General features: G+C 57.9%; 1 protein-coding gene across 3 annotated transcripts in view; it reads left to right on the top strand.

Moving 5' to 3' along the window:
• The first annotated feature begins 4 nt into the window (after positions 1-4).
• ADGRB2 (adhesion G protein-coupled receptor B2) overlaps positions 5-25,373 on the top strand; it is a 37,524-nt gene continuing 12,155 nt past the window's right edge. For 2 of the 3 annotated variants that reach the window (XM_025387266.1, XM_025387259.1), the window contains exons 1-15: positions 5-184; positions 6,537-6,666; positions 6,763-6,841; positions 7,234-8,050; positions 19,849-19,932; positions 20,222-20,386; positions 21,570-21,734; positions 22,337-22,501; positions 22,585-22,752; positions 22,827-22,928; positions 23,075-23,181; positions 24,022-24,216; positions 24,385-24,453; positions 24,529-24,637; positions 24,931-25,258. In XM_025387266.1, the coding sequence (XP_025243051.1) occupies positions 6,821-6,841; positions 7,234-8,050; positions 19,849-19,932; positions 20,222-20,386; positions 21,570-21,734; positions 22,337-22,501; positions 22,585-22,752; positions 22,827-22,928; positions 23,075-23,181; positions 24,022-24,216; positions 24,385-24,453; positions 24,529-24,637; positions 24,931-25,258 (2,495 nt within the window). In that variant the 5' untranslated portion in view covers positions 5-184; positions 6,537-6,666; positions 6,763-6,820. Of the gene's footprint in view, positions 185-6,536; positions 6,667-6,762; positions 6,842-7,233; positions 8,051-19,848; positions 19,933-20,221; positions 20,387-21,569; positions 21,735-22,336; positions 22,502-22,584; positions 22,753-22,826; positions 22,929-23,074; positions 23,182-24,021; positions 24,217-24,384; positions 24,454-24,528; positions 24,638-24,930; positions 25,259-25,373 lie in introns of those variants that run through there. The other variant, XM_025387249.1, reaches the window with a different exon arrangement.

Here is a 25,373-nt window from a genome sequence, read left to right as displayed (position 1 = left end):
CCGCGCTGCTCCACGGAGCCTTTTCTGCACCCGCTGCCCGGGAGAGCGGGAGCCTCGGCCCTCCGCGCGGCTGCAGCTACCTGCCCTGCGCCCGGCCCGGTCCCCGACTTAGGGATGGCAAACTTGCGCCCCGTGGCCGCCCCCGCCAGCGCCGGCCCCCGCTCCTGCTGCTGACGGCGCCCAGGTGAGTGCTCGGCCCCAGACCCCGACCTGGCCTCGCACCGAGCCCTCCCGGCGCGGTCCCGAGTTTCCGCACCGGCCCGGACTCAGGGCGCTCTCCCAACCCGTCTCTGCTGAATTCTCCCCCAGCCCGAACTGAGTTCGTTCAGCGTTCGCCCACCCCCATCTTCTGGGGGACTACCAAACCTGGGGCCGAGGCCCCCTTAATCGGTGGTGAATCTCTAATCTCGGCCCCCCTTCCCCCAGCCTGGACCGACCCTCTTACCCATCTATGCTAAAGTCTCCCCTTCCAGAATTCTGACACCGTGGTTGCTGTCTCGAGTCTTTCCCTATCTCGGCCTGGATCCGGGCGGTGCGCCCCCCACCTTTATTAGAGGCCCCCCCACATTAACCTGCAGCTCAACTGTGTCTCCCCCTCCGTCTCCCATCACAGTCTGAATGCCGGACGCTGCTCCTCTCCTCCACTTCATCTCTGCCCAGAGTCTTTCCTGTCCCCATCCATGTCTGCCCATAGTTTCTACCCTCCCCCGCGCCCGTACCCTGACCATGCTTCTTCTCTATTTCTGCCCCTAGTGCCCCCTCCCCCATATCTGCCCAGAGTCCCGCCTTCCCTCGCCAATCTTGCTGCAAGTCCCCTCCCCCCAGCTTGAAATTGGGGCCGTGTCCCCCGTGTCTGCTCCGCGCCCCCTCCCCTCCAGCTGAGATCCCGACTGGACCCGCATCCCTGACTCCTGTGTCCATCTTTGGCCGGAGTCTATCTGTCCATCCCCCATCCCTATCCTCCCAACCCTGGTCATAGAGCTGGGCACCAGACGCACCCTCCCGCAGCCCCAGGGCCGGCATGATCCGGAGGGGGTTGTAAGCTGTGAAGTTGGCGGCCACTCCCGCAGTCAGCTCGGTCTGAGGGCACAGCCGGGGGAAGTCCTCCGCGCCACGGCCCGCGCAGAGCGGGCGACGGGTCTGTTGTCCGCGGGGGGGGAGGGGCGCCCGGGCCGAGAGATGCCGCCTGCCTGCCCGCCTCGCCAGCTGCCGGCCGGGCCCCTGGGCGTCCTCTGGCGCCCCCTGCCCGAAGCCTGGGACCCGCCACCCCTTCTCCCGTGGGCAACCCCGGGTTTCCGCAGCCAGAGCATCAGCGGTGGCTGCAGGACTGACGCTGGGAAGTCCCTGGGGAGAGGAGATTGGTGGGCCAGGCCAGGTGCCTCCTTGTGCTAGCCATGCCCAAACACTGCTGGTTGTCAGGCCATATGTTCTGGGGGGTGGGATGGGTTGGGGTGGAGTGGAGTGGAGGGCTCACCCCAGCAGCAAGTCAAGAGTCCTTTGAGCCTTCACGCACAGACCAGCAGGATTGGCCGCGGGCTCCAGGACGCCTGGTTGGGCTTGTTTGTGCTTGGTCAGGTGTTGCCAGGGAGCCTCTACCCCATGGCATTTCCCATGAGGTAAGGGCTGCGGGCAAAGGTGGGCTGTGCCTGGCTTGTGCATGGAGTCGGTTGTGGGGGAATCCACCTGACCCTGGGACAGAGCAAGCACCTGGGGAGTATCCTCTGCACTGCTACTGGGGTGAGGGGCAGTGTGGACTCTGTGCAGGATATGTCCTGGTGATGGTACTGGGGAGGTTAGGGAGGGTCTTATCTGGACCAAGATTGAGACAAGAGATCTTCCCCTCTTCTTCCCTCTCTCCTCCTTCCGCTCTCTCTTCTGCCCCCTTTCTGTATCACTCTTCAAAAGGACATGTCTAGTCTGGGGTGTGCGTGCGTGGTCTGCATTTCTGTAACACAAAGTGAGGTTCCATCTGGTCTCTGCCCCCATCCCTCCCTCCCTCCCCACCCCCAGGTAATGAAGCTGAGTAAGTAGTTAGGAACTCAGCTTTCAGTCAGACAACCTATGTTCAAAAGCTGTGTGACATGGGCAAGCTACTTAATCTTTCTGAGCCTCAGTTGACCCTCTATAAAATGGGTCATTGATCACTGCCTCATATAGCTGTTGGGAGAATGAAGTTAGGTTGTTTGTATAGAGTGTCTGGCACCTAGCAATGTTCAATAATGATAGGGGTGTGGGGCTGTTTCTGTTCAAGGCCAAGGTCAGGCCCCTCTCCACTCCACTCCTAATCCCAAAAGAGAAAAATGAAAAATAGATTCCAGTGCCTTCACTCCAACCCCCAGTATAATAAAGACAGAAACACCTTTAGCCCCCAGTCCCCTCTTCCCCCACAAAGTATGGGTGCAGGGGGAGCCAGTGACTGTCAGTTTCCCTCATCTCCTCCTTGGTCCTGCAACTTCCCACTATATTTCTCTGGAATCAGCTGTGGCCAGAGGGATATTAGTGAAAGCCAGGCCAAGGTCTCTGGGGTCTTGGTTCAAGTGTAGAGGCTGCAGAGGTGGGAGAAGTAAGAGAAGAAACCCCAGTCAGAGTCCCAGAAGGCAGGCAGCCTGTTAGGGGTAGCCAGGTGGGAAATCACTCAGCCATAGAAGAGCCTCTACCCTCCCCCAGGAGGTCAGACACAGTCAGGAATTTCCCAGGGCCCTTCGCCTCCGGTCAGAGTTAGCAGGGCCACCGGGCCTGAGGGCCTGAGGAGTTTGAAGAAACCTGGCTTTGGCCTGAGTGGCTTGGGGGAAGAGAAGGTGGCGCGGAGGAAGGGGACTCGAACCTGTGATGGCTGGAAGTCCTCTGGGCAGTGTGGCCGGACCTGGGTCCCACTGGGGAGTGGCAGCCTCCTCGTCACCCGCCTGCCCCGGCAGCCCTGACATTGGGGAACAAAAGCATTCGGTTCCTGTAGCAACGGCGGCTCCAGCTGCTGCAAAGTTCCGGGAGGCGGGCGGAGGGCGGCTGAGTCACCGCCCCCTCCCCCGCCGCCCGCTCGGCACCGCCCCCAGGGGCTGAGGGCTGCCCCTAGTCCCCCTCCCGGTTCTGCCCGCGTTTTCCTGCTTAAGGAGGAACCCCCTCCCCCAAGAGAGCGACCCTCTCTGGCAGTTGGAGCGGCAGGGCTGCACAGAGGGGGTCGCGCCCTCCCCTCGGCCCAGTCCCCCAGCTCCGGAGGCAGGATGGAGGGTGTGCACCCCCCGGGGCGACAGAACTCTGGGAGAGCAGCTCCTGAGGACCCTGTCCTCGGGTCCGAGCACTGGCAGAGGACCCGAAGGCATCGAGTGGGGGTCCCCGCCTGCGTGGCGGCCTGGGCAGGGCCAGCGGCGAGCGCCCGGGAGGCGGAGGGTGAGTGACGGGCAGGCGAATTGGAGCTGCCAGGTGGATAAACGCGACGGATGTGCGCATCACCGCGCCCCCTCCCCCGGCTCGCCCCTCCCCCGCCACCCAGCGTCAAATGGGAGTCATCCCGGGAATCCCCGACCGGCCCTGGCCCTGAGACACCCCTCTCTTGCTGCTCTGCCCCTTACCCCATAGTCTTGCCTTGGCCCTTTCAGCTGCCGAAAGCCTTGAATTCCTTTATTGGTGCAGAAGGGAAGCTGGGGAGCCCTGAGGGGTTGAAAGAAAGGGGATTGAGTGCGTTTGGGCAGAGTGGGATTCTTGGGCTTGCTGGGGTCAGGGGCATGTGGTGAAGGCAGCCCCCAGCCCCCTAGAGGAGGGGTCTTGGGTAGAGTTAAAAGTGAGGGGGAGACTACTCCAGTCAGCTCCTCACCCATCTCTCAGGGAGGAGGCCTTTTGATCCTCCTATCAGCCACCTCTGGCCCAGGAAGTTCTTCCTCAGAGCTGACCTTAGTACCTCTCCTCTCTAACTCTTGTGCAGGGATTGGTCTGTGGTCTTCCTGGGTTTGGAGGTAGCCAAGCCACTTAGGGTTCAACCCAAAGAGCCTTCCCAGAGGCAGTGCCCTGTACTCAGCAGGCAAGAGGATAGCGTTTATGAGGTCCTGAATAGACGGAGAGGAGACAGGGCTGTGGGCCAGGCTCTGTGTTGGGAACTTGTTGGGAGGCTGATGAGGTGTCTGCCATCCTGAGGGCAAGGCTCACGGTCTGCATTGCACAGAGAGGGAAACTGAGGCTCAGGGAGGTTAATCATGACTAAGAGCCACTTGGGCTGCCTGTGGAGACAAGGATCATCCTTCTAGGTCCCCTTCCCAGGGTGGCTCAGGGAGAGGCCTCTGGGTTGTCAGTGCTCCCAGGAGGACAGGCCTGGCTACACACAGGCGGGAGGGTCTTTAATGAACCAGTGGCTGTCTGTGACCCAGCTTGGAATTGGGTCTTTGCCTTATTTTGAATGATGGGAAGTGATATAAAAAGGTGCCCCAAAAGGTCTTATGCCGCAGCCGACACAGTGAGGGTCGCGCATGTCCAGGATGAAATCCCAGAATGAGCGTGAAGGTGTCTGAAGGAGACTGAGGGGCGGGGGTTTGGGTTGGGTTAAAAGTGGCTCCGTTCTGGAGAAGCCAGCCTGTGGCTGTGAAGGATGTGGACCTTGTGCTTCTTGATGGGGCGGGGCTGTGCAGTAGGGAGCAGCAGCCCAGGAGCGGGGTAGGGGAGGGAGCCCCAGCTTCAGACACGCAAAGGAAGGCCCCGCAGAGGATCCTGCCTGACACTTAGCTGTCATATGCCGAGCCTCAGAGGGCCAGATACTCATGTATGTTCTCACTTGAGAATGCGTGTGCACCTCTGTGCATGTGTACACGTGTGAGCCTCTACACCCCTGTGTGTGCGTGTTCACTTCTGAGTGCACATGACAGCATGAATCTGTGGGTTTCACCTGTCTGTCTGCATGTCCATGTGCATATGTATCCGTTCGTATGCAGAACTCCTGTGAACGTCTGTGCACTCATGCTTTGGTGTGTCCTCAGGGCACAAGGGTGTTCAAACCCACATGTGTTGGTGTGTGTGTGAGGGGAGGTTCCCTGAGCTGCTGTAAGTGGGGGAGGGGAGGCGGTTATAATGAGCCCCCACCTCCCCTCCACTGAGCAGCAGCCATGGCCTGAATTTTGCAGCCTGCTTAAAAATAATTGGGGGCAGCAGGGGGATTGGATGTCACTCATCATCAGCCGCTGGCTTTGCTAGTGCTGCAGCAGGTGGGGCGGGCTGAGCAGTTTGGGACAGGCATGATGTAGGGTGGGAAAGACCAGAGGTCTCATCCCTTTTTCAGCTCTGAGGAGGAGGGTGGGTGGGTGGGGGCAGAGGCACAGCCTGTCTGGCTTCTGCCGAATAACTCCATGCGGGTCTTGGGAGGAGGGTGGGGTGGCTCCTTTGCAGTGAGTAGGTCTTCCTGGAGCTACTCCACCAGCCCCTGTATGACTGGGAGGGGCAGATGCTTGCTTGGGCCTGGCTTGGAGGTATAGCACGAGGGGATGTGGCATCTGAGGCAGTGGGGAGCTCCATGGCTGCTGCACAGGGACTGGAAAGTTAGGGTTCTAAATCCTGTCCCCCCTCTGCCCAGTGTTGATACTCCTAAAGACCCAAGGGGAAGTCTGTTCCCTGGGAGCAACTGTGTCTTGGGAAAATCTAGCCGTACCTGTGAATTGTCTTGTATTTCTGATTCAGTCCCCAGAGCTAATAGCTGCTCCATCTGGCCTGAAGCCTGAGCAGCAAGCACAGGGAAGGAGCAGAGGCTACTGGTGGAATAAGAAGGGCCTGGGCTGGGCCTCAGATCCTGGGCTTGAGTCCCCTCTGGCCACCTTTGTGTGATCTGGAGCGGGTTGTCTCCCTTTTCCTAGCCCCATCTTTTCTCCTCTGATGTGGACCAGCTGGGCTCTAGGGGCCTGTGCAGTGCTGTGAGTGATCCTGTGGCATGGAGGAGGGAGGCCGTGTGGATTACTTGGGGGGTAGGATTGGAAGTGGGGCTGATTCAGACCACGCACTAGGTTCCATTTTCTGGGCAGTTGGATAGAGGCTGGGCAGGCTGTGGGCAGTGACACAGCCCTGGCCTGATGGGTGGGAGGGCACCTGCAGCTCTCCCCATCCTCAGCCCTTACCCACTCTAGCCTGACTGCTCTGTGTGTCTGTAGGGGTAGGGCTTGGGTCCTAGGTGCCCACCCACACCTGGAGTACATTCACACCTGTTGGGAGCTCAGCTTGGTGCAGCACTTTAAGGGAAGGTAGAAATCAACAAGTTTGGGTCCCCACTCTTAGGAACTGGAAGACCCATGAGCTGAATGAGCTAGTCTTAGGGAAATAGTATAGGAGAGAGGTCGCGACTGGCTGGTGGCTTCACAGGGCAGGGGGTAGCAGGTCCTGAACCAGACCTTGGAAGATAATCCCATGGAGCTGGAGGGAAAGAGGGAAGTAAGAGGGGGAATTTCTGCTCCCATTTTACAGACGAGAAAACTGAGATTCATGAGGGTCACCCAGCCAGCAGGCGGCTGGCTGGGTTGGGGCTCAAGCCCAAAGTCCCCTTGCTTGGTGCCTCTCCCCCTTGTTCCAACCAGGAAATCCACGGCAGTGATACACATGACATCCACACTGACAGTGCGCTCCTGTGGGCATGGCTCAGGTTGTGCGCAGTTCCTGGCACACTGGCTGTAACTCCGCCCCTTTCTCTCCCTCTCAGTAAAGCAAGTGAGAATGACATTGTTCCAGGAATAACCTCAAATTGCTCTAATTTATAAAAAAGCAAATCGTAGTCAAACATCACCGCTTTGACAATTACCGCAGGTTACGTGTGACATGCCTCACAGCTGATCATGACACACTGGGACTGAGAGCAACAGTTATGGAGAATACAGGTTGGATGGTGGGGCTGGGGCTTGGATCTGAATGTCAGGCAAATATGCTTGTAGTTGATGGGCTGACTCTGAAGAAACAGAACAATGGCAACAACAGCTACTATTTCTTCAGGGTTCACAAGATTCCAGGCACTCTCCCAAGTCCTTTCCCTTACTTATCTCATTTTACACTTGTAGGAAACCTGTGAGATAGGTACTGTCATTGGTCCATTTTACAGGTAAGGAAACTGAGGCTCAGAGAGGTCAAGTCCCTTGTCTAAGTTCACACAGGTGGACCTGGGTGACACTCCTCCAAAGACCATGGTCTTAACTATGAGGCCCACTCCACAGCTCACCATAGGGGGTTCAGAGCCCATGCTGGCTGTGCTGGGGGCCCACTGACCACTGTCTCTCTCCACAGGGCAAGGGACATAGGATGACCCCAGCCTGTCCCCTCTTACTGTCTGTGATTCTGTCCCTGCGCCTGGCCGCCGCCTTCGACCCCGCCCCCAGTGCCTGCTCTGCCCTGGCCTCGGGTGTGCTCTACGGGGCCTTCTCGCTGCAGGACCTCTTTCCTACCATCGCCTCGGGCTGCTCCTGGACCCTGGAGAACCCTGACCCCACCAAGTACTCCCTCTACCTGCGCTTCAACCGCCAGGAGCAGGTGTGCGCACACTTTGCCCCCCGCCTGCTGCCCCTGGACCACTACCTGGTCAACTTTACCTGCCTGCGGCCTAGCCCGGAGGAGGCAGTGCCCCAGGCGGAGTCAGAAGTGGGGCGGCCAGAGGAGGAGGAGGCGGAGGCGGCAGCGGGGTTGGAGCTGTGCAGCGGCTCGGGCCCCTTTACGTTCCTACACTTCGACAAGAACTTTGTGCAGCTGTGCCTGTCGGCTGAGCCCTCCGAGGCCCCGCGCCTGCTGGCGCCTGCTGCCCTAGCCTTCCGCTTTGTCGAGGTCTTGCTCATCAACAACAACAACTCCAGCCAGTTCACCTGTGGTGTGCTCTGCCGCTGGAGTGAGGAGTGTGGCCGCGCTGCTGGCAGGGCCTGCGGCTTTGCTCAGCCAGGCTGCAGCTGCCCTGGAGAGGCGGGGGCCGGCTCCGCCACCACCACATCTCCAGGCCCTCCTGCTGCCCACACCCTGTCCAATGCCCTGGTGCCCGGGGGCCCAGCCCCACCTGCTGAGGCCGATTTGCACTCGGGGAGCAGCAATGATCTATTCACAACCGAGATGAGATATGGTGAGTCTGAGCAGGGCCTGGGTGGGGCGGGGTCTGCAGGGGCTGACAGTGTCCTTGGTGTCCATCCTGGCAGATCCTCGGCCATGCATGTAGCTGTTCACTGATGTCACCCTTCTGCTGAGCCTTGACCAAATGTTGCAGTCACCAAAATGCATGGCAGTGAGACCTCACTCTTGAAGAGTTTGCAGACTGGCTAGAAGAATGGGGGCACAGATCAGATAATGCAGGGTGATATATAAACCCAGGGAGGGACCTCCTAACTGGGCAGGCAGGAGAGGCTCCCTGAAGGAAGTAATGCAGGAACAGAGACCTGAAGGACAAGCAGAAGTGAGATGAGGGCATTGTAAGCAGAGGAAGAAGTGTGCACAAAGGCCCAAGGCTGGGAGTGATCGTGGCAGGCCCTGGTGCTGCAAGTTGACAAGTTTGCCTGGAGGCTGCAGTAGGCAGGGAACAGGGATGCATTCCTGTCCACACAGGTCAGTGAGTTTTGGCAGTTGCCCCAGGGTCAGGGCAGAGAGAGGCAAGGAAGAGTGTGCCTAGGTGAAGAGGCCTGAGCTTCCAGGCTGCCTTGGAGGGTTGGGCTGGCTCAGCTCCCGGTGTCCCCTGTCTCCCCCCTCAGGGCCCATGTCTTCTGGGACTGAGGCCGCCAGCTGCTAGAGCTTCCTGCTGACTGGGCAAAAGCTCTGCGAGCCCTTGAGTCCTGCCTGCTCCCACTCCCACCCCAACTCCCTCAGCCACGGCTGCCTTCTGCAGACCCTGCTTCCTGCAGCTTCAAGGGCCTGAGGGCCTCAGCTGGATCCTGTGTGCCCGCTGAACAGTGCTGGGCCGGGGACTGACCAGGAGACCTGAAGGGAACAGGGACTGATGACATGGGGATGGGAAGGAGGCAGGTCTGGGGTCTGTTCTGCAGCTCTGGTACCGACAGGGAGGCCTCTCCTCTCTCTGGGCCTCAGTTTCCCCATTTGGTATAACAGGTGCTGGCCTATCCTCATGAGGATCAAGGATGCAGGGATAGAGGATGGAAAGGGCATCTGGATTTCACTGGGAGAGTGTTTACAAGGAGACGGAGTATCGTGTGAGGGCTGCTAGGAGCACTGGAGGAGTGCAGCCTGTCCCCAGCCCTGCTTTGCTGGCTAGAGCCCTGGAGTTGGCCTCTACCTTTGACTGTTACCTTGAGTTGATCCCTTTATTTATGGTGGGCAATGATTTCTTTGTAGAATGGGGAGGTATCCCTGAATTAATTAGAGGGGGTAGTTATCTTGAAAGTAGCCTGACCCAGTACTTTGGATGGGGGCCTTCTTGGCCTCTCCAATGAGACATCTGGCATCGTGCCCATCCACGGCAAGTGCCCAGTGTCCTTGCTGTGGCCTCTCTCCCAGGCTAGCTTGGCCTCTAACGGCGGTCAATGAAGCCGTCCGAGTGACAGCCAGGCCGCGGGCAGGTTACAGGCCCTGGAGGCTGGCCTGGGATTTAGTGCCTGTAGGAAGAAATTGAATTTCGCTTCTTTGTTGAACATCGGCGGAGAACGCCAGGCGTATATCAGGAGGTTTATGGCTCTTCCTGCATGGCCACCACTGCCTGTCACTCTGTGGGGGTCTCCCCCATCGTGCTTAGCTGCAGGCGGGTTCTTTTGTCTGGCTTTCCCTGCGGTCCATCGGCCCAGTGATCTGCAGTGGACGGAGCAAGGCTCTGCCCTCATGGGCGGGCACCATCTGGGCAAGCTGCCATGTGGAGCACAGAGCCAGGAGCAGCCAGCTGGGCTTGGTTGAAGCCGGAAGCAGGAATTGGTTGGTAGCTGGGGTGTCTTTGGGGATCAGAGAGGGCCGGCGATGGGAAAGGCACCATCATCAGAACCTCTGCAGAAGCCTCTGGGGCTAGAGATGGGTGGAGGTTGGATGCCTGATTATTCCTGGGCATGAGGCCAGGTGTCTCTTTGAGCAGGGAGCCCTGAGCTAGGGCTCCCAGCTGTTCCCAAGCCTGACCTCTGCTCTTGCCCCTTGTCCTACTTGGCATGTTTCCTTGGGGTTGCTTTTCAGGGAGGGCCCCTGTAGGGAGTTGGCATGGGATGGTGTGGCATCAGCTGTCATAAGGGGGCTCACATGGCACACTGGTGCCCAGAGCTGGGCTGGCACAGCCCCTTCCCCTCCCTTGGCAGGCAGGAAGTTCTTCTATTCTGCCATCTCCTCCCTCCTGCCCAACCTTTCTGGTGCGAGACACAGCGGGCACATGACTGTTTATTCCACATGTCAGGGCATATCTGAGAGTCCATGGCACCGTCTGTGCCTTGTGGCAGCACCACCTTTGCCAAGCCTTTGGTCCCCTCCATTTCTTCCCTTGTCTCCTCCCCACTGGGCTGCAGGAGAATGGACTGGCACCTGCAGCTGCCAGACTGAGAGCAAGATTCGTGGGGATGGTAGTGAACAGGAAGGGTGAGACTCTTGTCCTGGCCCCTCTCCCAGGCACCAGGGCAGGGAAGCTGTGTTCATCCACTCTGGGACACCGCTGAGGGGGATCCACAGCAAGGCCTAGCAGGGTGGGCTTGGGCTGGTACCGGAAGAGCACTGGGCTGTGGGCTGGTGGACAGTGACTGGGCGGAGTGCCTGGGACGCCTCAGAGCCGAGTGAGTTTGACAAGAGGGTACAGGCGCCTGTTAATTTCACGCAAACTGCCTTTGATAGATCTCTTGTTATTTTTGGTGAGTTGAGCCATAAATTTGTGCCATCTTGCTGCCGCAATCTGTTAAGTGGGGGGAAAGGAAGAAAAGAAAGGCAGGCAGGAAGGAGCTTGGTGGAGGACTGACACGGAGGCTGGCTGAGGCCAGGGCTGGAAGGTGGGCTGCAGAGGTAGTGCCAGCTGCAGAGCTCAGCTCCTGAGGGCTGGTGCCAGCCTGCAGTTCCTGCCCACTGACCCTCTAATCCTGAGGAGGCATTGGGCAGTGGGAATGGCTGTGCCCAGTGACACTTGGGAGAAAGAACCCCACCTCATGCACGCCTCTCTCCTTGGCCACAATCCCTACCTCCCCTGTGGGCATTGGCCTGCCCCTGGCTGCTTGCTGCAGGCTCGCCCTCCCCATCACCAGGCTCCATTCTTGGGGTGTGGCCACCAGGTGAACCTGGGGTCTCCTGGGAGGCAAGAGTGGGCTCAGGCCGGGCGCGGTGGCTCAAGCCTGTAATCCCAGCACTTTGGGAGGCCGAGACGGGCGGATCACGAGGTCAGGAGATCGAGACCATCCTGGTGAACACGGTGAAACCCCGTCTCTACTAAAAAATACAAAAAAACTAGCCGGGCGAGGTGGCGGGCGCCTGTAGTCCCAGCTACTCCGGAGGCTGAGGCAGGAGAATGGCGGGAACCCGGGAGGCGGAGCTTGCAGTGAGCTGAGATCCGNAAATGAGGCCGGGCGCGGTGGCTCAAGCCTGTAATCCCAGCACTTTGGGAGGCCGAGACGGGCGGATCACGAGGTCAGGAGATCGAGACCATCCTGGTGAACACGGTGAAACCCCGTCTCTACTAAAAAATACAAAAAAACTAGCCGGGCGAGGTGGCGGGCGCCTGTAGTCCCAGCTACTCCGGAGGCTGAGGCAGGAGAATGGCGGGAACCCGGGAGGCGGAGCTTGCAGTGAGCTGAGATCCGGCCACAGCACTCCAGCCTGGGTGACAGAGCAAGACTCCGTCTCAAAAAAAAAAAAAAAAAAAAAAAAAAAAAAAAAAAGAGTGGGCTCAAACCCCCACCCTGCCACTGCTGCTCTGTGACTTGGTCGAGGTGCTGCCCATCTTGGGGCCTCAGAACCCCCAGTTATCTGTGTGTCACTCCCTGATCCAGTCCCCAGCGAATCCCCAGTGTTACCCAAACTCCTCAGCCTGGTGTTCAAGGCCCACCAGGGACTTAGCTAACACCTGCTTTTCAGCCTTCTTTCAAATTTTCCCCGACGCTTTCAACCGAGACTCCTCCCCTGGAATGGTCTTTGCCCTTGGTTTTCCAGAACTCCCGCCTCCTTCTAAGCACTGCTCAAGCCCTGTCCCCTCTAGAAAGCTGCTTCTGATTTGCCCAGCCCTGTCCTGAGACTGGCATTTCCTTCCCAGCGCTCAGACCCTGCTGCTCTCTTTTGGCCATCCTGGTCTGGCAGCAGGAAGTGGGGACCTTCCCTGCCTGTTGGAGGCTCAGGCAGTGAGGAGGCAGAGTGGGGGCGGGGAGACCCAGCACACACCGTGGTGGTGTTTCCTGGAAGGTCCTTCCAGCCCAGATCTGTGCTGGGGGAGCTCTGTGTTCTCTATCGTAGGCTGGGGAGTGGGGCCCAGACGTCCCCAGACATCTCAGCAGGAACTGAGTTCCAGCCAATGCCTCACACACATCTTCATGTCTTTATCAGAGTGGAGTTTGTGCCAGGCCTAGGGCTGGCTCTGAATGAGATAGGAGGTGAGCTGGGCACACTGTCTGCCCGCTGGTGGGGGAGAGAGAGCACTAACTAGGACAGTGGTGGTCAAGGCCACAGACTGAAGTTGCCCAGTCTGGGTTCAGTTCCGGACCATACCACTGACTAGCTGAGTGACTGTTGATAAGTTCCTTCACCCCTATTTCATCACTTGTAAAGCAAGGGTAGTGACAGCTATTCCACAGAGCTGTGGGGTGGGTTCAGTGAGAGGATGAGAGTAAGTGCTCAGTGCCTGGCACGTGGTAGATGCCTAACAAAGTAGTAGCTGGGTCATCATAATTTAGTATAATAGGTACGATTGTGACCCTGCCAGATGTCAAAGGAAGAGGAAGAGGAAGAGAGGGGAGGACGGTAGTGTAAAGGTGATTTGGAGTTGGGTTTTAAGGAATGAATAGGAATTCACTAGCCTGTGAAATTTCTCTTTCAATCGTATCATTTTTAAAATTTAATATATTAAAAATAAGTTTCATATCTTAAATGGAAAGAGTATCATTTATCTGAAATAGAAGATATCCAAAGAAACAACCACAGTGAAAACAAAGCGCCATTATTAACTTCTAGCTAGATGCTTTTCCTACCTCTCCGTTTGTTAGAGAGAGGAATTAGCACACATTGGGGATGTGTTAAAGTCTGGGACTGCACAGGCTTTATTTCTCATGCAGTTGGAAGGATTAAAGTGACCATGTAATTTATCATCTAAACTATGGCACATCTGAGGTTATGAAGGGGAAGAGGTGGGTACCATCAATTACATCAGGACAACAGGCACAAACCAGACTATCCCATACAAACTGATGAAGAGACCTGGGAGAGCCTGATAGCCTCAGCCTAGGATCCAGTGTTATTTAATGGCACATTTGTGAGCCACCCCAAGTCATCTTCCGCCCCATGCTTTGGGGAAGCTCTCAGGAGGAAGGGCTTTTGAGGTAGAGGAAACAGCCTGTGCAAGGGCGTGGAGGTGTGAACCACGCTGGGGGTAGGAGCTATAAAGAGACTGGAGGTGCTGGATGGTAGCCCTAATGGAGGGAGACGGGGCCAGGACATTGACTGCCATCCCAGGACACTGGGGCCTCATCCTCTTGGCCAAGGGCTTTATGGCAGCAAGAAACTGGGCGTCGCGGGGGAAGCAGGCTGAGTCAGACACGATCCCTGCTCTCGAGGAGCTTCTGGCCACATGGGGGAGGTGGCAGGGACCCAGCTATCTCTGATGGGAGGCTGAGTAGATAGGTCAGCAGCCTGGGGAGGAAGAATTATTGGAGGCAGGGGTCTGGCATTCTGGCTAGGTACATGATCTCATAGGGGCACCCAGTTTCACTGGACTGCAGGGGTGGAGCCTGTGCCTTTCAAAAGCCATCTCTTTCCCCCACTGCGCCCTGTGATTCTGATACACTGTGGGGTACAAGAAGCACTGCTGGGGATGGGGTGCCATGGAGGGACATGACAGAGCATATGTCAGGGGGATCAGTCAGCTCCTGGTCAGGGCTCTGGGGCCAGCCTCAGGGAGGAAGCAGGGAGCCCCGGGAAGGGACGATTGCTTTGTAAATCACAGCGCTCTCTCCCCGTGGAAGTGATGATTATTGTGGTTATTTTTAACACATTCATACCATAGTAGGCTGAGGGCACAGGACTGTGTGGAGTTTGGGGGACGGGGTCTGTGAAGCACAGCATAGCAGGTATCTGCAGTCCTGTGCAAGTGGCAAAGAGCCTGTGCTCACCCCGCCTGCTGGCACCAGGGGTGAGGCAAGAGGGTCCTCTGTGTGGTTGGGGTGGAGGAACTCCCAGCAATATCTGGCCCATGTTTGCTGAATGGCTGTCTTCCCAGAAGCTAGGCCCTCTGGGCAAGAGAGTGGCATGGGAGACTGAGACCCCTCCTCAGGGACCACAGAAGGGATGAGCCCAGGATCCTCACAGCTATAGAAGAAGGTGACCTGGGGACTAGGCCATAGAAAAGGAGACCAACATATCCAAACCCCGGTATTGTCAGTCTAGGAAGGCTTCCTGGAGGAGGTGGCAACTGACATGTAGATTGATTTTGGCAGATTACAATAGAGGGAAGGGTATTTCAAGGGCAGGGAATAGTGTTAGCAGATGTGTGGAGGGAGGAAAGCATTTGTACATTCTAGGGATAATGAAAAGGGGTGATATCTCCTTTTCTTTTTCTTTTTTGTTCTTTTTCTTTCTTTCTTTTTCTGAGACAGGGCCTCCTCTGTCTTCCAGACTGGAGTGCAGTGGCACAATCATGGCTTACTGCAGCCTCGAACTCATGGCCTCAAACAATCCTCCCACCTCAGCTTCCCAACTAGCTGGGACTACAGGCACATGCCACCAAGCCCAGCTAATTTTTTTGTATTTCTTTGTAAAGATGAGGTTTCACCATGTTTCCAAGGGTAATCTTGAATTCCTGGGCTCAAACAATCCACTCTCCTCGGCCTCCCAAAGTGCTGAGACTGCAGGGGTGAGCCACCGCATTCAGCTGACATCTCCTTTTCATTGAGAGTGGATTGTGCTCCAGGCAGTCCACATCTCTGGTTTCACTGAATTCTCACAATGAAGCTATGTGGTAGGAAGCGTCCTCCTTACCTTCAGTTGAAGAATCTGAAGCTCAGAGAGGTGAGGTGCCTTTCCCAAGGGTACACAGCAAGACGGTGGCAGAGCTGTCAATCAAACCCACATGTGTCTGGCTCCAGAATCTGTGCCCTTCCCACAGGTCCATACGGGTTTGCAGTGTGTTTGGCTGCCCAGTGGGGTGAGGGAACCAGGATTGGACAGGTCAGCAGGGGCCAGAGCATGCCAGGCTCAGAGTTTCACACTGGCTGTAGCAGTGGAGGAGCCACTGAAGATTTCCTCAGCTGGGAGTGCTGTGGTTGAGGCTGGGATCCCCAAGGCTCACTTTGGAGGTTACACAGAGGAGAATAAGGCTCACGTCAGGGGAAAGGGGAGCAGGTGTGCAAAGGAGCAATTAGACAGTAGCATGAAAACAGGATAAGAGGGGCAAGGACTAGGGGCTTAGATGGAGGCAGGGAGTGACTTGGGGTCCCATGCAAATTAGGGAAGGTGTCTCCAAGGAGGTCCAAGTTGAGTGGCATTTTGTCAGAGCCAGTGCAGCACAGTGGAAAAAGCACAGCCTCTGGAGTCAGGCAGGCCTGGGTTTGAATCCCACCTCAGGCTCTCTCCAATGTGAGACCTTGGAGCCTTCTTTCTCTTTAGTAAAATGGGGGAAACCAGCCCTGATGAGGATGAAATGGGGTGATGCCGAGTGCATAGTGACTGGCGTGTAGGAGTTGTTTAGTAAACGTTGCCTTATTCAGAACAGAACAGTTATGAGGTCATCAGGTGGTCGAGTGAGGAAGCCTGTCCCAGGCAGCACATCTGTGCCCATGACTGGCAACCCGATGGGAAAGCTGATAGATTGCAGGACTGCAGGCCTTGGGGCACCTGGCCCACAAGCCGCTGAGCTCACTGGGTGGAACACTCGGGAGTTCTCGGGGTACTCACGTCCCTTCTGGGGGCCCCTCCTGTCCTCTCGGACCCTGCCTGGCTCGGCTTCCTCGTGGCTTGCCCTGTTCTGGCCTCAGGGCTGGCTGGGGCCTGCACACAGTGTGTGCTGCCTAAGTGTGTGTTTCAGTAAATGATACCTCTGCTCTTACCTGTCTTCTTCCCCGTCCAGGGAGAACCAGCCTCCCCTGTGTGGGGATAAATTGCTGGCCTGTCCTCTCCTCTGAGTGGGATGGGTGGGAATGGAGGGGCGGGCAGTGTAGGGCCTGGTTGTGTGGCCCTGGGCTTGTACCTTCCCCTCTCTGGCCCAGCTCAGGAGGCCAGAAAAGGGATCCAAAAGCTGAACCTCGGACATGTTCTGATTCTCAAATAGGGTGGATTCTGGAAACCACTGACCGCCACCTGCTCCCTGCTCACCCTGCCCCTCCTGTGACATTGTGGGGCTGGCCAGCAGATGGTCCGTGAGCGGTTAGAAGAGGAGCAGGGACCACAGGAAGCAGTGTGAGTCCCCGACAAGCAGGTCAGGCTGGTCTCTCACGTGTCCACATTTGGTGGGCACTGGATGCCAGACTGGTAGATGGGCAGGAAGCCCACACAGGAGCTGGATGGGAGGACTCTCAGCTGGATTTGCACCTCCAAAGTGTTTGTGAATAAATTGGGGCCAGAAGCCGTGTCTTTGAGCCTGTCTTAGTGGTCCCTTTGATGCAGGCTGGCATATCAAATCTGAATGCTGGTGCTATGGGAAGGAGCTCATACTTTGCATGGGGAGTCAGGATTACAAGTGACCATTCCCCGTGAGCCCCATTGTGGGGGAAACTGGGAACAATGTATTCATTGGTGCTTATTTCTTGGTATTTCGCTGGGCTGAGTTTTGTGCTGGCATTCCCTGGGGGTGGAGGAGAGGACTCAGCCTTCCCTCAGCGGGCTTATGGTAGAGATTGGGGGATATTTCTGACAGTCAGAAGATGGACCCATCTGTGATGAGAGGGCACATAGAAGAGCGGGTGGCCGACTCTGCCTCGGGAGTTGACAATATGGAAGTCTCCATAGATGAGAAGTCATTTGAGGTGGGTTTTGAAGGTCAAGTAGGAGTTTTCTAGGCAAAGAGGGTGGGGGAACAAGCAGGTAGAAGTTTGAGAGGAGAGGGTGGGCCTCTTGGACATGCTGAATTTGATGGTCAGGAGAACTGCTCAGGAGGCAGGAGGATATCCAGGAGTGGAGCACAGCAAAGGCAGGGCTGGGGGATGATGATTTGGGAGCATTGGTTCAGAGGGGGTTAATTAAGCCTGCAGGGAGCGCTTGCAGTGAAAACAGGACAAAGCATGGACTCCTGATATGGGAAACAGCAGGAAAATAGACCACTCAAGGAGATGGGGACAGAGTAGCTAGAGAGGTGGGAAACCAGGAGAGTGCTTCAAGGCAGGACGAGTCAACAGGACCAAATGCTGCTGAGGGGTGAAGCAAGACCAGGTCTGCAAAGTGTCCACAGGATTTAGCAACACGGAGGGCGCTGATGACTTTATCAAGATCACGTTCAGCAGAGAGATGTGGGCAGAAGCCAGACTGCAGTGGATTAACAGGGGAGGTGACATTTGAGCCAGGAAGTGGTGTGTCAGGTGAAAAACCAGAGTGCCGGCTGCGGACCAGTCACTGATGGTGGAGGGAAGCAGAGGGTCAGAGCAGGGCCTGTCCAAGAAGGGAGGAGGCCTGGATCCGTTCCTGGGCTGCTGCAAGGGGAGAATGCTGATGGGTGCTGACGAGAGGGGATAATGGGTGGAGACCTCCTGAAGGCAGGAGGAGGGGGATGCAGGCCCAGGCCACAGAGCTGGCCTTTGTGGGGAGAAGGGCTGCAGGGAAGTTGGTAGTTGGAGAGGCTGGGCAAGAAGTTGGGGGCTCCCGATGTCGAGGTCATCGCTGAGAGAGTGGGCAGAGATGGGCTTGAGGAGAGAGGACAAGGTGCAGTATGGCCGCGGTGGGGAATGAGGAGGGAATGGAGCCAAGAAGGGCCACTGAGAAGCCCCGGGTGCCCAGCGGATGTGGAGCCCCTGAAGCTGTCACGGTGCCAGTTGGCACAGCGTAGATTTCTTCAGCAGCCTGGGGGTGGGCGTGGAGAGGGTAGCTTGTCACAAGGCTCCAGGGCTGGGGACGGCTGAGCGGGCATGACGGAAGGCTGGGGGAGGGGATCGAGGAGCTGGCACGCCTGGCCCTGCCACCTCCTCTGTGGTCCCAAGAGAGGCAGGGGCCAAGTGGAACTGCAGATGCTATTCAGAGGGAGTAGGCTCGGGTAGCACACGAGGGGCTGGAAGGGGTGGAGGCTGTGAAGAGAAGGGAGATGATAAAAATAAACGAGAGCGACTGTCTTCTGAGTTCTTGCCGTGTGCCAAGCAGGGGGCTGAGGGGTTCAGGGCCCTCCTGGCAGGGGGTCCTCACGAGTCCTGGGGACGGCGTATAATGAATGTTGTTCTCCAGAGGATAAAGCAGGGTCAGAGAGGTGAAGAGACCTGCCTGAGGCCACGCAGCTGGTCAGTGTCAACACCCCATTTGGGATCCAGGGTTAACTCACTCCAAAGCTCTTCTGGGAGTCCAGGTTTCAGAGATGGAGAAATTTCAGGGACCGTGTGGCTCAGGCCCTGGGGCTGGTGACTGACGTGGAGGGAAAGGCCCCAGAGTGGATGAGACCAGAGGCTGAGCTGGATGGCAGTTCCGAGCCCCCAGGCAGTGGGTTTGCTCAGGGTGGCAGCTCCTCATGCTTGGTGAGAAAGAGCTTCCTCTCAGCTGCTGTGCCTGGGCTGGGCAGCAGGGGGCAGGAAGAGGCAGCCCTGGTGGCTCTCTTCACACTCAGAGCGCCTGTCACATGCTGCCGGCTTTTAGGATTAGGAAGGAGCCTGGAGGTGGGGGAGAGGAGCACCTAATACTCTGGGGACAGCATGGGGTGAGCCCATCCTCAAAGGCTCTTCCAGTCCCACCTGCTCATGCAGAGGCTGCTGGGCCTTTCCCTTCTGCGCCCATGTCTGCCCCTCCCTGACACCCCATTGTGAGAGAGGGCCCTGATGAGCTCATGTCTGTGCAGGAGGGCCAGGCTTTGGAGAATGGAAGCCACCAGGGCTAGTAGTGCTTCCAAGGCCTAGACCAGACACATAAATCAGGACAGCTGAGAGCCTGGTGAGGCCAGGCTGAAGGTAGCCTGGCCTCCTCAAGCACCTGCTGCTCTCCTGGCCTCAGGGCCAGCAGGAGAAAGGTCTGTTGCATGTGGGCACCTGCCCTAGGCCCCTTGGGTCTCATGGGGTGGCATTCTGACCTGTGCCTCCAGGTCATAGTCCAGTGCTGCTTGAGGAGCATGAACTGTATCTCAGAGATAGGCTCGGGGCCAGGGTTGCCGCAGCTCAGCTTGGATGTTTCTTCAGTCCCTAGAAGTCAGTCCAGTGGAGGAGCAAATGCAGCTGTGTGCTCTTGGACAAGGCACTTCCCCTTTCTAGCCCTCAGTTTCCTTATCTGTAAACAGAGATGATGGTTCTTCTTTCCAGTGAGAGGACTAAAGGAGAGGGGTATGGGCCGCACTTGGCACAGAAGCGTTCCCAGAGCTTTTTCATGTGGGTGGCCGTGCCCCTTAAATCTCCCCCACATCTGGCTGAGGCAAGAGGTGGAAAAGATGACTGTGAGGCCAGGGGCTAGTCCTGTGTAGCCTTCTGAACCTAAGTTTCCTTGTCTGAAGCAATAGTGGTGGGACACAGGGCAGGATGTGATCCTGAGAGAGCATCATGCAGTTGGTTCCAGGCCCTCAGGCGGAGGGCAAGCAAGGCTGCCTTCACTGTGCCACTGTGGCAGGACCTAGCTGGCCTTTGCTGAGCCCCTGCCACCACCTCCGTGTTCCAGGTGAGGAGCCGGAAGAGGAACCGAAAGTGAAAACCCAGTGGCCGAGGTCTGCAGATGAGCCTGGGCTATACATGGCACAGACAGGTAACTCGGGCCCGCCTCCCTTCCTCTGCGGCGGGGGCCCGACTGTGTGTGTCTGGTGGCGTGTGTGCTTGGTGTGTGCCTGTCTGTCTCTGTCCTGGAGTTCAGTCGCATCTGTGCCACATGAAGCTTGTGGGAAGGGCTGGGTGGCCTCCTGAAGAGTCTGTTACTTGGGGTCAGGGTAGGAGGATCCCTCTGATGCCTGCCCCCACCTTACTGCCGCTCCCCCATCCCTATGAGACTGAGTGCTTGGGAGGTGCCCCCTGCCGCCGACGCTGTCCCTCTCTCGTAGGCGACCCGGCGGCTGAGGAGTGGTCCCCGTGGAGCGTGTGTTCCCTGACGTGTGGGCAGGGTCTGCAGGTGCGGACCCGCTCCTGCGTGTCCTCCCCCTATGGGACCCTGTGCAGCGGGCCCCTGCGGGAGACCCGGCCCTGCAACAATTCAGCCACCTGCCCAGGTAGGCCCATCCTCCTCCCCACCCCATCTGCCTGCAGGGTTAGGTCCTGCCTGGGACTCGGGCAGATTAATCTCCAAAATGGTTGGTTGCCTCCTCCTTTCCTTCAATAAATGTGGCTGCTCCCCACACCATGCCCAACTGTGCACCATGCCAGCCTGGCGCAGGGCACTGGGGGCACAGATGGATCAGACCAGGGCCCATGCTACTGGGTCCGGTTCTGGGCACATCATTCCCCCAATGCCTGCATCCTGGTAACCAAGGCTCATGTTTTTACCCACTCCGCTCTGGCCATATCGGTAGCTTGCACACTGTCCCACCTCCCTGCATTTGCTGATTCTTGTCCTATCCTTCCTCCCCCACCTTGGCTATTCAAATTCAGCCTGTCCTTCAAGATCTAAGACAAATGCCACTTCCCTGACCTTCCCCTCCCTCCTTTGGACTCCCCCTCTCCAGGGAGCCTCCCCCAAGCCTCCCTCAGTTGAGTGTGTAGTTGTTAAGGAAATGCATGTGCTTGCTTGAGACAGTAAGGGCAGGGCAGCCTCAGCCAGTCCTGCTCCTTGCTCCCTGAGGGGGTGAAGTGGGGCCTAGGCCATGCCAGTGGTATTGTGGATTTAGAGCAGGGCCTACCTGGGAAGGGCTCTTGGTACCTGGGGGTGCGGCAGGAGTTTGCAAAGCCCTGGGGCAAAGCTGTGTTCCAGAGTGTGAGCTCGGTGTGTCGGTGTCTGTGTAGAGGTTAATGTTTATTTGTGTGTCTATGCGCTTGGGGCTGGGAAGGGCACTTCTCTTGCCCCCGGACTGCTGTGTTGTATTGAGGCTCTGGGTCTAGGGGTGGGGTGGGGAGGGGTGGAATGGCGTGGATCCTGGGTCCTTTCCTGAATTTTCCTGTGCCCTCAGGAGAGGACCCCTGGTTCTCCTCCTCTGTTGGTCCTGGCCTCCTTGTCCAGGCGTCCACAGGGGCTATCCTATGTGAATTAGGACCAGAAGCCTTGGTCTTGCACATCCCTTCGAAGGGTCGTGCCTTGGTGGGGCCCTGGGAGATCCCCCTGTCAACAGAACCCGGGGCAGAGCCAATGAGGAGCAGCCGCAGAGCTGCGGAGCTCCTGATTGGTGGGCGGATGGGCAGGCTCTGGTGGTGGGTGGGGCCATGGTGCCGCCCAGCCACCGGCCACGTGCTTCCTTGCAGTGCACGGCGTGTGGGAGGAGTGGGGGTCCTGGAGCCTGTGCTCCCGCAGCTGCGGGCGGGGGTCCCGGAGCCGGATGCGGACCTGCGTGCCCCCCCAGCACGGCGGCAAGGCCTGCGAGGGTCCCGAGCTGCAGACTAAGCTCTGCAGTATGGCTGCCTGCCCGGGTCAGTAGCGCCCGTGGGCTTCCATGAGGGCGCTGGCCAGCCCGGTGGGGGGTTGGGAGACCTGGGGAGGCAATCAGGTCCAGTGACCTGCCCCTGGGAGCCCCGTAAACTTTGACCAAGCATGGGGAGACTGGAGAAGTATGCCTGCCTGTGTGCGAGGTGACCCCCTAGCCCTGACTTGAGTTAGTACCCTGTGACTCCATCAAAAGGGGACCACTCTTTCTCCAAGTCGTGGGCTGCCCTTGCATTTTGGTGCATGGCCAGCTGGACTGTGAGAGGACACAAAGTTCGGCTGAAGTACTGGCAAAGATCAGAAGACACCCCTGCAGCCCCTTCCCTTAGCCAGAAGTGAGTTGTGCCTGGTGCTAAGAGGAGAGATGTCCTGTATTTCTGGAACTGGTGGCAGGCAGGCAGCATGAGGCCCAGGCACTACCTGCTCACTCCAGCCTCCCTCATAACCCCCTCCCCTCCCCACTCCAGTGGGTCTGGCCTGGCTCAAATCTGAATGCCTAGCAGGCTCTGGGTCTCCCTCTGGTGCTCCACACCACCAGCCCTCACACATCCTGCTCAACAGCCACCCCTGCTTGTGTCTCCCCATGCAGTGGAAGGCCAGTGGCTAGAATGGGGTCCCTGGGGCCCATGCTCCACGTCCTGTGCCAATGGGACCCAGCAGCGCAGCCGGAAGTGCAGTGTGGCGGGCCCAGCCTGGGCCACATGCACGGGTGCCCTCACTGACACCCGGGAGTGCAGCAACCTCGAGTGCCCGGGTGAGTGCTTGGCCCGGGGGTGGCAGGTGGCAGCTCTGGCCATGGGGGCACCTGGGCCCACTCATGCCTCCCCTCTCCCACAGCCACTGATAGCAAGTGGGGGCCATGGAATGCATGGAGCCTGTGCTCTAAGACGTGTGACACAGGCTGGCAGCGCCGCTTCCGCATGTGCCAGGCCACGGGCACGCAGGGCTACCCCTGCGAGGGCACCGGAGAGGAGGTGAAGCCTTGTAGTGAGAAGAGGTGTCCAGGTACTGCCCTAATGACCCTGGGGGCTGGGGGCCCCATGTACGGGCCCAGCTGAGCCTTACTCCTGCACCCACAGCCTTCCACGAGATGTGCAGGGATGAGTACGTGATGCTGATGACGTGGAAGAAGGCAGCTGCTGGTGAGATCATCTACAACAAGTGCCCCCCGAACGCCTCAGGTAAGGGGCAGGTGGCTTTCCCCGTTCATTCTCATTGCCCCCCTTCTCATTGTCCCCCTTCTGCACCCCCAGCCTCTCTGAGGTGTGGAGGAGTGTGGGTGAGAGCTCAGTGCCCATGCCCAGACCTCTGTCCTATTGCCCTGCAGGGTCTGCCAGCCGCCGCTGTCTCCTCAGTGCCCAAGGCGTGGCATACTGGGGGCTGCCCAGCTTTGCTCGCTGCATCTCCCATGAGTACCGCTACCTGTATCTGTCAGTGAGTGCGCCCTGCTGGGCTGGGGCACCGCAGAATCTGTCTCAGACTCTGCTAAGGGGTGGAGGGAGCGTGATTCTCACTTATTCCCACGTGCCTTGGCATATGCTGTGCCCACTTCTGCCTGGCTGTGCCTCTCCTTGTCTGGCAAACTCCTACTCATACCTCAAGGCCTGACTCTCAAGTGTCTTCTTTTATCCCTGGTGCCTACCTCTGCACTCCTGCAGAATGAGCTCCTCAGTCATTAGGTGCTCATCCAAGTATCTGTGTGTGCTGCTAGACTGGGGCCTCCTGGAAGGCAGGGGAAACATTGAATTTAGTTTTGTGTCCCCAGCGCCCAGCCCAGGGCCAGTCATAGGGTAAGAGCAGTGTCAGCAAATATGTGTACACGTTTGACTGTAACTGGGTATTAATTGTGTGAATGCATTTAGAGCTTGTGTTGAGAGAGAGTGAGAGAGAGAAAGAAAGAGACTGTGTGTGTGTGTGCGCGCGCGTGCACGCACGCGCCCACACATACACACTCATTACACATGACCCCTTTGGGATGGGGAGGTACCCTGTTCCCATACTGTGCTTATATCTTTCATATGTACATCTGAACACCTTTTTTTCTCCAGGTGTTTCTATTTCAGTCTTTTTTAAAGTACCCTTTGGGATTCTCTCTGTCTTTATGAGTCTCTTTCTCGGATTCTGTCTCCCCTGTGCGCCCCTTTGAGCCTCTTTGACCCTTTCCCCCTTTCTTTCCCTGTGGATGCAAGCAGTGGGTGGACTGGAGTGGGATGGGCCAGGGTCTGGTTCCAGCTCCTGACACTTCAGTGACTGTGGCCCCCTCATCACCTACAGCTTAGGGAGCACCTGGCCAAGGGGCAGCGCATGCTGGCGGGCGAGGGCATGTCACAGGTGGTGCGCAGCCTGCAGGAGCTACTGGCCCGGCGCACCTACTATAGTGGGGACCTGCTCTTCTCTGTGGACATTCTGAGGAATGTCACTGACACCTTTAAGAGGGCCACCTACGTGCCCTCAGCTGATGATGTGCAGGTACCGCCTAGGAGGAAGGAGGGCGGAGGGTGGAGAAGGCCCAGACTGAAGGGGGAGGCCAGGCCCCTAGGCAGAGTCTGCTGCAGAGGCAGCAAGTTTGGCTGTAGTGGGGGAAACCCCCTGTTCCCTGGGGCTAGGACCCCCTGCCACTCATTGCTCTCTCCCCAGCGCTTCTTCCAGGTGGTGAGCTTCATGGTGGATGCGGAAAACAAGGAGAAGTGGGACGATGCTCAGCAGGTGCGGGGCACAGCTGCCAGCTTCTCCTCCCGTGACCCACCCTGCCTTGGACCCTTACACACTCTCTGTCCCCAGGTGTCCCCTGGCTCTGTGCACCTGCTCCGTGTCGTGGAGGACTTCATTCACCTGGTGGGCGATGCTCTCAAGGCCTTCCAGAGCTCTCTGATTGTCACGGACAATCTAGGTAGAAGGAGGCAGGCAGGGGAGGGGGTCCTGAATGTGCCAGAACTCAGGAGGTTCCGTCTTTCCTCTACCTAACCCCATATTTGTGTCTTTCTCTCCACATTCCACCCTCTCCTTCTTCTCTGTGTGGTCTGTTTCTCTGTGTACATCTCTCTGTCTCTGTGTTTGTACCAACTTCGGTGTCCTCATCTTCCTTTCCTGGTATGTGTTTCCCTTACATCTCTCTCTTCCCCTGGTCTGCCACCCTTTTCCTCTGCCCCCTGTCTGTCTCTGCCCACCCTTCTCCCACTGCAGTGATCAGCATTCAGCGAGAGCCCGTCTCAGCTGTGTCCAGCGACATCACGTTCCCCATGCGGGGCCGCCGGGGCATGAAGGACTGGGTGCGGCACTCAGAGGACCGCCTCTTCCTGCCCAAGGAGGTGCTCAGCCTCTCCTCCCCAGGGAAGCCAGCCACATCTGGGGCAGCAGGCAGCCCTGGCAGGGGGAGGGGCCCAGGAACGGTGCCCCCTGGCCCGGGCCACTCCCACCAGCGCCTCCTCCCAGCAGACCCCGATGAGTCCTCCTACTTTGTGATTGGTGCTGTGCTCTACCGCACCCTTGGCCTCATCCTGCCGCCCCCCAGGTGAGTCCTGGGGATGGGTGGATGGGGCTGCTGAGGGTCCAGGAAGGCCCAGGTAAGGGAAGGAGGACTGAGCCAGTGCTGGCTGCAGAGATCCACGGCAGCCTCCTCCGCCTTC

Source organism: Theropithecus gelada, chromosome 1 (genome assembly GCF_003255815.1).
Source record: "Theropithecus gelada isolate Dixy chromosome 1, Tgel_1.0, whole genome shotgun sequence".
Taxonomy (NCBI): domain Eukaryota; kingdom Metazoa; phylum Chordata; class Mammalia; order Primates; family Cercopithecidae; genus Theropithecus; species Theropithecus gelada.
The sequence above is the reverse complement of the archived record's forward strand: the minus strand, read 5'-3'. Positions and strand labels throughout refer to the sequence as shown.